Source organism: Larus michahellis, chromosome 4, assembly GCF_964199755.1.
Source record: "Larus michahellis chromosome 4, bLarMic1.1, whole genome shotgun sequence".
In the NCBI taxonomy this organism is placed as follows: domain Eukaryota; kingdom Metazoa; phylum Chordata; class Aves; order Charadriiformes; family Laridae; genus Larus; species Larus michahellis.
The window spans coordinates 48,299,230-48,313,235 of record NC_133899.1 but is presented as its reverse complement, the minus strand read 5'-3'; the positions used below and the strand labels follow the sequence as shown (position 1 = coordinate 48,313,235).

The 14,006-nt window shown below is 60.6% G+C and overlaps 1 protein-coding gene across 4 annotated transcripts in view; it reads left to right on the top strand.

Annotated features, from left to right (window-relative positions):
- Positions 1-5,139: 5,139 nt before the first annotated feature.
- DGKZ (diacylglycerol kinase zeta) overlaps positions 5,140-14,006 on the top strand; it is a 52,810-nt gene continuing 43,943 nt past the window's right edge. The window contains exon 1 of one of the 4 annotated variants that reach the window (XM_074584502.1): positions 5,140-5,470. In XM_074584502.1, coding sequence (XP_074440603.1) covers positions 5,253-5,470 — 218 coding nt within the window. In that variant the 5' untranslated portion in view covers positions 5,140-5,252. Of the gene's footprint in view, positions 5,471-12,977; positions 13,231-14,006 lie in introns of those variants that run through there. The other 3 variants (XM_074584501.1, XM_074584503.1, XM_074584504.1) reach the window with 3 other exon arrangements.

Here is a 14,006-nt window from a genome sequence, read left to right as displayed (position 1 = left end):
GCTCCCATCCCGTCTGAAAAAATACTTAAATCCTTCAGTTAACTGTAAAAGCAGAACAGCCGGGCTCAGATCGGTAACGACTTGGGACCTGGCTGTCTGTCAGCCTGTACCCCTGATAGTCCATTTACATCCGCGAAAACTGATAGGTTTTGTCCTGATTTTGTGTGAGATACGAGGCAACAGGGAGTCTACAAAACGAATCTTCATTTTCTAGAAAGCTCCAAGTGGGTTTGTTAGGATTTGGCCATTGAAAGGACTTCTCACAATCGCCCCCCCGGCCCCAGCTGGAAGGCAGCCCAAGCAGGAGCCCGTCTCAGAGGTGCTAAAAGGCAGCTCCATCTCCCACCTCTGGCTGGGCTGGTACCGCGGGGCTCTGTCTTTGCCACAGAACGAGGATATGAAGCTCGAGGCTTGCAGAGATCTCCTTCTGTGGATTACAGTTTCTTTGTGGAGAGGAGCGAAGCACTGAGCTGTTGCCACCCTCTTGGGACAGGTCTGGCCCTTGAACAGTGGCTGTGAGAGAGAGGAGCTCTCTTTCCTTGGCTGGGTCTGTACTGCCAAGTGGGGGCTCGACGTGGGATCCATGGTGGCTTAATCTGACACGGGTTTTACAGACCCCTGCAGAGCTCCCTTCCCCTGCTCACACCCACGGATGCAAGGAAATGCCTTTTCTTGCCCTGCAGTTTGTCTCCTGGGACACAATTAGTTTTAAGTCGCTGGTTTGACATTTTCTCTGCGGCACTTGTCCAAGAGCAGCCTCCTACCCCTGCGTCAGTGCGATGCACCTTCCCCCATCGCGCAACCAGGTTTCTCCCTGCATCCACCAGATTTCATCTGAGGGAAAGCCTTCTGCTTTGCTCGCCCCTGTGAAACATCACCCAGCTTTTCGGGCATTGCCTTCCAGGGAGATTCTGTCCTGCACCTGTCATGCACGCTCCAAAATGTCAAGGGAAACGGATGCAAGAGGGGAGCTCTGAAAAGGATGAGTTCTCAGGCTTTGCCTCCTTTAATACTGATGCAGCCGGAGCGAACAGAACCCCCGTCTGTCAGGAGCAAATTTCCCTTCATCTCAACAAATCCTCCTGATTCTGCAGTCTACCGGATAACTCTGAGCTGCTCAAAACAGGCACATCAGGATCTTTTGATCCCTGCTATGCCTCCCGAAACGCAGCCAGTCAATTGCACCTACCAATTGGGCTACAGCGATTAATTAGAGCAGAACGAGGGAATTAGCAAAGCAAGAGGGCACCTTCTTTACAAGCCACTTTCAGCCTCGCTCAGTTAGGCTGGGTCTGCTCCAAATGCCCCCAGCCAAGCTCCGCCACGCCAGGCCGGGCTTATGCCCATTTAGGGTCACATTTCTAACAAGCCTGTGCACTGTCAATACGTACAAGCCCTGAACAAAAGAATGCCAACAGAACACGGGCTTCGTTTTTCAGAGACAAATTATTCCCAACTGTTCTCTGTTACCAGGCCAACTTGAAAAAAAAAAATAAAAAGAGAAAAGACTTGGCTTTTGCAGCTCGCCACTGCCGAGCGGGCCACTGGTGGTGCGCAGCAGCAGCCTGATGGGTACGTTGAGTTCGTTAGAGAAGGACACGTGCTTTTAGGGCTCTCAGGAGAACGTTCCCACTCTCCCAGCCTGGTGTGGTCCCTCTTGCTGTCACCATTTGGGACTGTACTAGCGGTTCTCACATGGATCCATCATGGCATCGGCAGGCTTTGGTCCTGCTTCCTGGCAAGGATCCTGGGCTTTTGGACACCTTCTGGGGAGAACCAGGTGGTCACACCTCCTGACACCCCCCAGGTGCTGAGGGCTCGTTAGTAGCGATGGCACCTGCTGGATGCTGACCCAATCCGCCTCAGCCTCAACAAATCCGTGTCGATTTTCTAACCTGGTGGCTGAAACCAGGCTTATGGGTAAGCAGGATGGAGGTTCCTCTTCTTGTGCCCAGGGGAGGAGACTGAAAATCTCTAGACTCACTGGAAATGCTGCTTCCTAGAAAGTCCATGCCCTCCCTGTGCCTGCAAAAGCGAGGATGGGGTCTGTATGGAAACACCGAGCTGCCCTCGCACCGTCCCGCATGCCCATGCAGAAGAAAATCCCTGCCCAGGGCACCGGAGAGGCCCTCTCCTGCCTGTGCCCCAGGTGAGCGGGTGACCTGGCTCAGCTGAAGGGTGCCTTGGATGCCAGGAGGGCAGGACTGACCCAACCCCACCAGCCAGCCATGCTGCCCCCAGCCAGTGTGTGCCTGCTCTTCCCAGTTCCTCAGGGACTTCTGATGGCACCCTCTAAGGAAAGGCTGACCCCATTAGTGACCAACGTGTGAAATGTCCTGCAGAGACAGGTGGGCAGAGAGAGATGCAGAAGCCTGAGCAATCCTTTACCTCCCCTCGTGCAGACATGTCTTGTGATGTCTCCTCTTCTCCAGACACACAAAATCTGGACACACTGCCTGTGTGACAGCCACACAGTTTGGAACAGGGGTAGAAAGGGGCAAAATCCCCTGCTGGCTGCTCCTCCCCCAGAGAGGATTTCTGTAGGGCAGGATTAGCCCCCGTGGGAAGGCAGGAGGCACCCACTGTCCTGCCCCTCTCTCTGCCTCGGCCAGAGGCCCTGTGACCCCAGGCTGTGCCCAGCTCTTGGGAGGTTTCCTGCAATAAGGGCCTCTGCTTCCCTCCCTGAAGCTCCTTTCCTATGGCACTGCCGCAACCATTGGTGAGAAACACCCCCCAGGTAGCTCTTCCCTCCTTCCCACACACGGACCCTGCACTCCCCCAGCCTACAACTTGCTTCCATAGAATCATAGAATCATTTAGGTTGGAAAAGACCCTTGGGATCATCGAGTCCAACCATCAACTCCACTCTACAAAGTTCTCCCTTACACCATATCCCTTAACCACATCTTAACATCCACCCCAGCCTGGCCAACCCCTTCCTCAGCATGGCAGCCACTGACTCCTTCAACCGTGAGAGACAAGACAGACGTTTGCCAAATTAGTCTGGGAGCGCAAGTGGAGCTGCATCCTGCATCCATAGCACGTGGCCAATAGGGACACCCCCAGGCCAGGGTGAGCCCTGGGGCAGGCAGAGAGCATCAGCCGGTGGGTGCTGAGAAGAAGCGAGGTGCCACAGGTCCCGCCACACCAGCCGGGTACCCGCTGCTTCTCCCTGCGGGCTGCTCCCAGCCTCCCCCGTGCCCGTGGGTGGCAGAAGGATGCGGAGCAGGGCCGTGCATCGGTGCAGGGAGCGCTGGCAAGCTCCTGGGTAGGTCTCCGGTCCCAGCAAGCAAGGGTGAAGCCACTGTCGGGCTTGCCCAGTGGCATTCCGGCTTTCAAGGGGAACAAAGCCCCTGTGGGCGCTGGAGGGGCTGAGTCACGCACGAAGAGGGTGCGGGGCTCCCTGTGAGTCACGACTGTGCGGGGGAGTGGGCTCGGTGGCTGCTGTGCCCCTGGGAAGCACAAATCCCCCAGCAGGCGCAGAACTGGGGGACATCTCATTGTGACGTTTAGGGCTCAGTAACTTGAACTGGAGGTGCCGGTGGGCTGTCGTTCCCAGGGAAAGGCACAGCCCTTCTCCAGCCCCTGCTGCTTCCCAGGTCGGGGTCAGGAGTGGCGTGGGAACGGGCCCTGCCATGGCACCTTGCAGCAGAGGTGCCACAGGGCCGCATGGAGGCGATGGGGAGTGCTGGCAGGAGGGATGAACTGCTCCTGTCGACTCCCAAGGCAATAAAACAGGCTGAGGACACGTTCCAGCTCCCGTTGTGCCAGCCCTTCATGGGAAGACACTGGCAGGAGGGGTGACAGCAACATGTTCTTGATGTAGTACATGACTGTAGGACCTTGCCATGGGCAAGTGATGCAGGGGGTGGCCTTTATAGACCCAAAGCTCGAATTTCCCAGTGCCTAGCAGGTAAAGCCTCAGTGTGAGAATCTAGGGCAGAACAAATCCAAAACAAGCAGCCGGGCACATATGGGAGCTTTGTGGGGATTTCTCACCCCAGCTGGTATCCGCAGCACTGGGGCAGAAAAGGCTGAGGCAGGCCAGAGCTGGGACTGGGGTCACAAAGCTCAGTCCCAGCCCAGGACAGACAGACAGACGATGCCACTATCCTGATGGATGTGGGCAGAGGACAGGAGGCCTTTCTACCTCTGGATGCCAGGATCAGAGAAAAATGACTTGAATTAGTAAAAAGCAAGGATAATATGGCCTCCCAAGTGACGAGGAGTTGAGTGAGCCTGCTGGGAGGAGGGAAGCCGCGCTACGGCCATACCTCTCCTTGGGTAGCACTGCCCAAAGCCGGGGACCCCATCCCTGGGCAGATCTCATCCGTATTGGGCAGTCGGACAGAGCAGCAGGTACTTTGCTCTGCTGGGGCTGCTGTCACGCAGTTTTCCAGACTGCCTGACTTTACCTGACTGCACTTCTGGTTAAGATGAGCGGCTCAGACGCAGCGCCCTGAGCAGCCCTTACAGGCAGGCAGACGCCAGCTGGGCTGCGAGCAGCAGTGAGGGGCGGCTGAGTTGTCACCCTCCTCTGCCTCCCCGGCCTCCAAAGGGTTAAGTGCCAGTTTCCGAGTGTCTCTAAGGTGACACCAGGCTGCCTCGCTTGGTGCAGCTCTCTCCCTCCGCAGGCCCCCTCCCCACGCACACACTCACGCTCTCTTTCTGCTTTGTCTTTTGAGGGCTGCTGCAGGATCGGTGCACAGGCACCTTCCCTGCTGCCTACCTCTGCCTGCCTCTCCCGCTCGGCTGCTGCTGCCGGGGACACCAAGGGACGTGCCTGGCTCCGGAGGGAACTCACAGAAGACTCTCCTTCGCTTGCTGGGAGTATGGACCCCATCCGTGGACGTGCTCTCTCCTAAGACCCCTTCTCCAGCGAGCACCGCGTTTCCCGCTCCCTCCCCGCTGCCCTCGCAGCGCTGGCTCCTCCGAGGAGCAGCACCCACGTCTCCGGGTTTCTGTCAGCTATTCCTCCGCTTCGCAGCGGCAGGGCAGCACAGACAGAGGGAACCTGAGCTGCGGCACCTGAGCTGCCCAAACCGCTATCCAGAGGCCAATAAACACCGCTGCAAAAAGTTGGACGCTGCTTTTTCTCCTCGCTTGTGCTCCCCCAGGGAGTTAAGCCTCCCACGGCCCTGGGGAGGTGAAGCGGAGCAGCACCCTGGGACCCTGTGGGGCTGAACCAAGCAGTCTGAGAGGTTGTGGGGACAGAGCAGGACTCCCCTCCTGGAAAGACACCTCACTCCAGCATGGCTGAAGGTCCTGGGAGCTGGAGAGACTTCACCCCAGCCAGGGGGGCCACGGCAAGCCTCCAGGGAGCGGTGGGTACAGAAGGCACCGGGCGAGCACAGTGCTCGGGCCTCCACGGCGTGGATCCAGCTTGGGAGGAGATGAGGGGGGCAGTGGCGGTGGCGGAGGTGGAGGAGCAATTCCTGCACTTGGCCATCAGAAAGCAGGTCTCCTACAGGTAGGAGCCTCCGGGTCACAAAGTGTCGGGTCTGGGTTGGGGCGGAGGAGTGCCCTGTCCTGGGGGGCATCTCCCTCCTGCGGGGTCAGGGCTGGCTCTTTCCACCAGAAACCATCTCAGCACAGGGACCAGGGGACCGGTTAGCCCCTTCCCTCCCCACCTGTGCAACAGCCCCCTCCCCAGTGGCAGTCCCCTTGTCACACTTGCAGGCCCCCTTATTTTTCCTTCTGCCCAAATCCCCTTTCCCGTCCCAGGGCCGTGATGCTTCCCAGGTCCCTCTCCAGGCAGCTGTGCCCACCAGCCTCCCACGAGCACTGGCACGGGGACATGCCTGAACATTTCCCACTTTCTCTGTGGTGCCAGCTTATCTCTGTTCAGTGCATTGGATGCAAGGGACTTGTGATAACATTGATTCTCCTGTTCTTCCTCTACCCCAAGGAAAATGTCCCCTTGCTTGAGTCCCACGTCCAGAAACCTTGATCCCACCTGGGGAGACTGAGAAGCGATGCAAGGATGAAGGGGATGAGGTTGGGGCTTAGGCTGGAAGTGTGCCCTTTGTGGGCACCTTGTGGGCACCACAGCAAGAGAAGTACCTGTCCTGGCTTGGTGTGACTCTTCTGTCGGGACTGCTATAGCCAAGCAAAACCGGTGGAGGTAAAGAGTGGTTTTCATAGCTCCCGTGGAGCTTTTATGGGAGCCATTGCCTGGTGATGCTCAGGTGCGGTCCTATTCCCAACTCCAGCCACACTGTCTGAAATCCTGCTTGGGTCAGCACCTCCAGGAGCTCAGCTTGATTCTTTCTCTCACAGCAAATAAGGTGTGTCTCACCCTCCGCTTTCTTTCACCATTTAAGCCCTTCTACCATTTAATACCTCACGAACTTTGCAGAATGGGTGTAAGTGAGGAGAAATCCTTCAACCCTGCACCTGCCCGGGATAAAAGTGAACACTTGCAGGACCCTGGCTCCTGTGAGGGTCTGGGACCAACGGGAGGGGAGAAGGCAGGAGCCACCTCCTTACCCTTCTCCTGAGCTGGCTTGACCCAGGTATGTCTCTGTGTCCTCCTGGGCTCAGTGTCACCATGTCATGCCATGCTCAGCAAGCGCCAGGTAGTTTACAAGCAGGTGGAAAACCGGCATGGACAATCTGGGTGCCATGCCTGCTGCCTTGGCAGGCAGAGGCTGGAAGGGCTCTTCTGCCACCGTCCTGGGACTCAGGGACCCTGGGGCACAGAGCTCTGCTGGGGGGGCAGATTTGGGGTGGGAGCTATCAGTCACCCCCAGGCTGTGCTCCCACGCGTACAGCAGCCCTTCTCCCCCCTTGCAAGGGCTGCGGTGCAAACTGTGAGCAAATTGTTCTCTAATACTGCGGTAATGGGAACTAATGGGAAACTGTATTAGTGCCTGCAGAGCAGGAGGGGCCCCGGAGCTGACTCATCTCCAGCACTTGTTATTCCTGCAGTGGGTGGCGAGCAGGAGCCGGGGTGGCCGAGTCTTCCCTGAGGCAGCCCCGCATCCCTTGAGCCTTGCCGTGGGCTGGGGAAACGCACAGCCCTCCTGGCCCTCGTTCGGTAGCCAGGTCAGCTCACCGAGGCGCTGGGCAGAGCTGGGAGGGTCTCTGCCCTGACGCCACCGAGGATGAGGGATTACTGTGCTGAGCGACGCCACCGAGGATGAGGGATTACTGGGCGGCACAGCAGGATTTTCTCCTTTTAGCTGTCTTCCTCCAGATGTGCACGGCACTTTTTGCGAACGGATTAGCCAGCTGCAATTACCCAGTCGCCCCAGGGGAGGAAGGGACCATATTGCAACCTAATTTGATCAGCCTGACTTTGGTCCAGAATTGTCTGAGGTTGCTGGGGATTGTTTACATCCTGCTTGTCCTACCCCAGCCGCCCCAGGCAGGCGGCTCCGCTGACACGCTCCAGCCTGTGCCACCCTTCCGCAGAGCACCTCTGTCCCCCTCAGCCCTCTCAAGGGGGTCTCTTTGCAAGAGGCTTTGCTCCATCCGATGCGGGCTTTGCAGAAGAGAGGGGTCTGGCTGGGTCGGAGGGGACGCTGCAGCTACCTGCAAGCCAGCAGAGAGGGAGGAGGTGATGTGTGAGATGAGCTGCTTTCTCCACCCTCCGTTTCGTGGAGCCGAGCAAAGGGAAGGGGAAACGGGAGAGGAAGTATCTGGGGGTGGAAATCTGCTTGTGCCGTCCTCCGACGCCCACACAAGGTCAGGTCTGTCTTCTCCCTGGGGCAGGTCAGGCTGTGATGGAGCCATTGCCCAGAGCTGAGCTAACCTCTCATCAGGTGCTGACATGGGGGGGCTGACAGAAAGCCCCTCGCCATGCTGCCTGGCTCTGGAGGCACTTACCAAACCCTGGTACGGAGTTTGGAGGACCTCCTCTGTGGGCTGTGGGCATCACAGGCGTCCTCAATGTCAAACAAAGGTTGGAGGCCCCAGTCCTCCCGCTGCCAACCTGCCTGTTCCTGCTGGGATCCATTAGTCATCACAAGGGGCAGGCGGCATGAGCTGCTATATAAAGGTTTTGAAATGAGCAGAAATGATATTAAGCCCATGGAAATAAAGTTCCTTCCATAAATAGCTGCCACGGTGTATGGAGGCGCCTTGGGCGGGTGGAAGAGAGCTCAGCGCTCAGGTTATATTTAGGGCTTTGAGTAGCAGTTTCATGCCAAGCTTATTAATGATGCTGGCTTGTGCACCAGATTTGCACATTCTGGGACAATTTTCCCAGTAGGGAAATGCTTCTGCAACGCCAAAAGGACCCCGTGCTCTCTGTCCCCACAGCAAACCCTGAGCAAGCGCCAGGGCTTTGTGCCTTGCTCCCAGAGAGTCTCTTTGGCCAAGGGGAGTCCGAAGGCAGCTCCTGCTAGCTTCGGGTGTCTCCACTGAGGTTTTGCAGCGGGACAGGATCATGTCTAGCTCCCCGAGTGGGGCAGCCCCAGTGGCAATTAGGTGAGTTAGAGGCTGGGGGAACTTTGCTGTAGGAAAAACCCTGTGACGTGGAGCCAGGGAGGCCTGGGACAGGCGCAGGCTGGCCTCAGCAGCACTCAGCAGCCTCTCCGGCAGGGCTGGGGACCTGTGCAGTTCTGGGCTCTCTCTCTTCTTCAACAATTTCTTGGTTGCTTTCGGGGTGACGCTTGCAGCGGTGGCCTTTGTCACTGAGACCGCTCCCAGCAACCCAGTCCGCAGGGGTGTTTACCCAGAAAGGAAACCACAGGTGCACAAAAGCTCGCTGCACGGGCTTCCCGCAGGCTACATCTATGGCGCGAGGGACATGCCGGGTGTCAGACTGGTCCCCTTCTGTTCTCAGCCACCTTCAAAGGCAGCGCCTGGCACAGCCCACGCACCACAGGGGATCCTCACGGGCATCTTGCGGCATCCGGAAGAGGGGTCCCTGTGGCCCTTTGTGCCCCCCCGCCTGGCATTAGCCCCCACGGGGCGTCCCCTTGCCAGCTCCTGTCCCTGCCAGCGAAATGCGGGGCACATCGGCTGCTCAGCCCAGCCCCCGGCTGGCAGATAGGCCGCAGCTAATGCATCTCACAGGCTGTTCTGTGCCGGGGAGCTAAATATAACCCGGAGAGCAGGGAGCGGAGGGGGCTGCTTTGTAATGTAAATAGCAAGGGAGCTTGGTCACGGCACAGGCAGGGCAGAGGGGAGAGCTGGCAGGGCCTGCTGGGGAGAGGGAGGTGGGAGGCCTGCAGGGCCGGGGGGGAGCTGGTTGCAGCTCTCTGCCATCTTCTCTTCATTCTGCCTTCAGATCTGGCTGGGCCCTGGGTTTTTGTGAAGTCCCAAGGCAGAAGGTGTGCATCCCCTCCGTCCCAGCTAGGCAGGGCAGGGGCTGGGGAGGAAGGAAAGGAGAGCTTCCAGCTGCAGGGAGAGAGGATCAGAGAGGAGCCTCCTTCCTCCCAGTCCTGCCTGCTAGCCTTTTAATCGTGTTAGCTCGGCTGTGCAGAGCAGCATAATCGAATTCCCATTCATTCCCAGCAAGCTGAGCCCACTCCACTCTGACAGAGACATCTGTCTCTGCATCCCTCTGTGCAGCTGGGGAAAGGAGACGGCTGTCACCCCCTGGCACGGCCGGAGGGAAGCTCACAGCGCTGGAAAGTCATAATGAGGTCGGGAGTGTGTGTTTGTGTGTGTGACGCAAAAGTGTCTCACTATCCCCTGCCCTGACCCTGTCCAGAGCCAGAGACAAGCTCCACTTGCTGGGCATAGCACTTGCGAGAGCTCCCAGGTGCAGTGGCAGTCCCACTGCTGGTGGCTGGTCCACAGTCAGGCACAGGCTCTGGTGGACACAGGGGTGGGATGGGTTTGGAGTTAGCATCAGGCAGTGCTCATGCTTGGTGAGCATTGCTGGTGTGGATTCATTCCATGGCTCTCATCCTGGATGCTCCTAGGCGCAAGGCAGCGGTAAACAGGGGATTGGGCTGTGTGTAACGAGAGACGGGAACATCCCAAGAGGCAGTTTTGGAGAAACTGGGAGGCTGTGGGTACAGCCTGGCTGTGCAGGGCCATGCCTACAGCAGTGCCAGGACAGGGCAGCCTAATGCAGCCCCAAGCCCCCATCTTAAACCAGACACGCTCCCTGGGTTAAGCCAATCCAAGACCACGAAGCTGCCAGAGGGGATGCTCCTGTCCTCCCTCATGCTGGTGTTTTTCCAGGTTGTGTTAGGGGCAATGGGAAACTGCACCAGCACACTCCTGGGTGGGGAGAGCTGGGATCCCTGAACTGAAATTGCCTAGTGGCCATCCTCCTCCTTCTCCCTTATCTGATCCCAGCTCACAATCCCACAGACAGGTATCCTGCCTGGTTTGGGCTAAGCAGGCAGCTTAACCCTTTCCTCACCATGAGACTGCACACACTAGCACAGAGAGATGGGGTGTGCAGGGTCACAAAATCACCCAGCACGGTGACCGCCATCCCTCTCCAGTGCTCCCTGCAGAGAAACCAGTGCCAGCGGGGTCACCCCTCTAGACTCCCCACCAAGAACAGCCAGAACTGGGCTTTATGTGGGATCCTCTGTGGTTTTGCACCAAATCCGAGGGACAGGACTATGGAAGGACACATGAACACAGCACAGAGAGGAGGGTGAAGGTCCCAGGGCAGGGTGTGTTCCATCTCCCAACAGCATCACCAAGCCCCAGTGCTCCTGGGTAAGAGGACTGGACATCAATGCTGCAGGGCAACACAAAATGTGAAAAGGGGAATATCTGCAGGCAGGGAGCAATTGCGACCTACCCATCATGGCATGCAAAGCAGCGTTATCACCTTTCCCTGATAACAAAACCTCTCCCCTCCCCACTCTCTGAGCTGGAGTTTGGCATCCAGGACCTGCCTTTTCCTCCCTCTGCATGGTAATTAGTGCAGTGGGTTGTGTTCGGTTTCAGAGCTCGCCTGGTGAGATCAAGGTCTGCCGATGTGGTTTTTTTTCCCTTTTGATGAAGTCTGAAGCGTAGACCATGTGCCCCTTTAGAAATGCCGTCCGTGCGGGCTGCAGGGGCTGGCTCTGCTCGCTTGCTTTTCTCTGGCAGCACAGACGCCATCCACAGCCCCCCGCTCGCTGCTCTGAAGGTCTGCTGGAGCCAGAGCAGACTGAGCAGCATCTGGTTGTGAAGAGCTGGGGTTTTTGGAGCTGGGGACAGGCTGAGCCTGCAGGCTCGTGCTGTGACCTGCAGACTCACACCGGGGGATGGATGACGAATGTCACTGTCTCTCCGGTGGCCTGGAGCCTCCCAGATGCTTGTGCTTCCCACAGTCCCCGTATGTGTCTTACCCAGGTGGTTTTTTGACAAACCCTGGTGCAGGGCAAGCAGACACTCACGGCTGGAGGGTGTTTGGAGACCCCCACCATCCAGCTGGGGGGTTGTGAATGCTGCAGTACCACGCGGGGTGAGGATGCACAGGGTGGGCTGCAGGAGGACAACCCTGCTGCCATGGCCCCGTTTGCATGGCGGTGCCGGGGCAGCGTTGGCAGAGGGGGCTGTTTCAAGCCCAGTGGCTTTTGAAGAGCCGCCCGGCAAGGGAGGTGAGCCTCCTCGGCGCGCCAGGGCGTGCTCCTGCTTGCCAAGGGAGCGCACGAGGCTTCTCCGGAGAGGGCCCAGCCGAGGAGGTAGCCCCCGCGCCGTGGGTTGCCGGGGGAAGAGTGCAGCGCAGCAGGCTGCGATGACAGCCGCCCTCACACTTCCAGGAAGTGCAGAGAGAGGAACCAGGTGGAGGGTGCAAACAAAGCCGGAGCCCCGGGTGGGCGGCCGGGCGGCGGAGCACTGCCAGGGACCTGCCCTTGGGATGACTCCGGAAAGCGGCCGCCGGGGGAGGAAGAGCGAGAGTGAACCCCGGGCCGGCTGAGTGCATCAGCTCGTGCTGCGGCAGATGTGGCGGCACCGCTCCTGGGACGTTCCCCAGAGCCCTCCGGGGGACGAAGATACGAGGTAGCCGCCGAGCCGGGCTCTGCCGCCTTCCTCTTGCTCTCGGGGGGCCGAGGTGCTGTGGCTGGTGCTGACAGCCTGCACTTCGGGGGGTGGGGGAAAGGCTTCCCGTGCTTTCCCGGTGCCTCGCCAGCAATCCCCTCCTCTGCTCCCGGTGCCAGCACCGGCCTTGCGCAGCGCAACCTCCCCAGCCGGGATGTCGGAGGCCGCTCTCCACCCTGAGCCTGCGAGTGCAGCGGGTCACTGGGGCTTTGCCTGGGCTGTCGTGTCCCTCCTGCAGCCGGTGGGAGCTGGAAGGGGTGTCCCCATCCCCACCAGCCTTCCTGGGAGCGGTTGGTGTTCTAGGTGGACAGCGGGACCTGCCCAGAGGTTATATGGGTCACCATGAGCGGCTGTGCCGGGCTGGCAGCTGGGACCCTGCTCGGGCAGCCGCTGGCTTACAGCCTGTCTTGGCACCCTTAGGGGAGCGGGAGGAAAGCAGCCATCACGGCCAGCTCATTTTCCATGCAAAAGAGGGCTGCCCATCGCCCCTGCCAGGCGGGGAGCGCGTTTCCTCGCTGCAGGCGGCCCCAGCCCTGCCGGCCCCGCGGAACAGGCCAGCCCCTGCCGCCCCGCCGGCCGCTCCCCCGGGACACCGGGAGGAGAAGCGGGGCCGGTGGCTCCGCCGGGCCGGGTCAAACGCGGGCAGGGAGCCGCGGTGTCCGCCCCAGCGGTGGCTCCCTGTCCCCGGAGAGGGCGGTGGCGGCGGCGGGGCTGTTGGCTCCGTCCCCCTCGTCCGGCGGCGAACAATGGGAGGCGGAGGAGGAGGCGGGGGGTGCGGTGCGGGCCGGGGGGGGAAAGGCTCCGCTTCTGCCGCCGAGCCTCTTCCCGAGCGGCGGGGCTGACACTCGGCTTCCTGAGCCGGCAGCGCCGGGCACGGGGCCACGGAGCCGGACCCGCCGCTCGCCACAGGGCCCGGGCGACGGCAGGTGGCGCTGGAGGCCCGGCGCGGCCTCCGGGGCCGCCGGTGAGCGGCCGCACTTCCTGCCGGTCCCGGCGGGGCGGGAGCCCCGGGCCGGCCGCGCCGCCCCCCTCCCGCCCCCGGTCCCCTCCCCTGGCGCCGGGCGGCGGTAAGCGGCGGCGCCGAGCTCGGAGCTCGGCCATGGAGGCGGCGCGGCCCCCGCCGCCCGGCAGCTCGCCCTCCGCCTCTTCCTCCTCCTCCTCAGCCGCCACCACCACCGGGGCGTCGGGCGGTGCCGAGCCCGAGCGGGGGCCGCCGCCGCCTCCGCTGGGCCGCCGGCACAGCAACAAGCGCTTCACCGGCCTCAAGCTCTTCGGGCGCAGGTGAGCACCGGACGGGACGGGACGGGACGGGCGGGCGGGCGGGCGGGCTCCGGGCAGCGCCTGCCCCGCCGCCCTGGCACCTGGCGGCAGAGGGGAGGGGGGTGACGGACGGAGGAGACCGGTCCCCCGGGGCAGGGGCTGGCCACGGGCGGCTGGAGCATCCTGAACGGAGGCTGCGGAGCCGCTGCTTCGCCTCCGCGCGAGGGGAGCCTCCCGCCGCCGGGCAGCCGTCAGCAGCCGCGTCCCGAGCCCGCCAGCCCCGGCCTCGCGGAGGGGGCTGACACCGGTTATAAAGTCGGGAACCGCCTGAGCGCGACCGCCGAGGGATGCGGGACGTGGTGTGGGGACGGACGGATCGATGGACGGATGGAGGGGGGCGAGTTTGCGTTTTCCTCCCTTTGAGCTCTTGAAGTTGGGAAGCATCGCCCGCGCTGCACCCGCTCTCCTCCCCAGAGAAGGCAGAGACTCATCTCTGGAGGATTCGTTTCCACCCGCTCAGCATCGCCTGTCTCCATCCCCGCACACCCGTCCCATGCTTCGGCTGCAGTCCCGCAGCGCTGGGGCAATGGCTGCCCCGGTCCAGTGCTGCCTGCTGGGATCCCAGCTTCCAGCTGCTGGGATCCCAGCGTCGCTCGCTTCCTCCCCAGAATGAGCCGGGCTCCATGCGCATCCTGCAGCCTTGCCGTTGGCCTCGTAGGATTTGTGGGATTCTCGGCCCGCATAAGCAAAAGGATGCCCCTGCCATCCAGAGGTGTGTAAAAACATTGAATAACTGA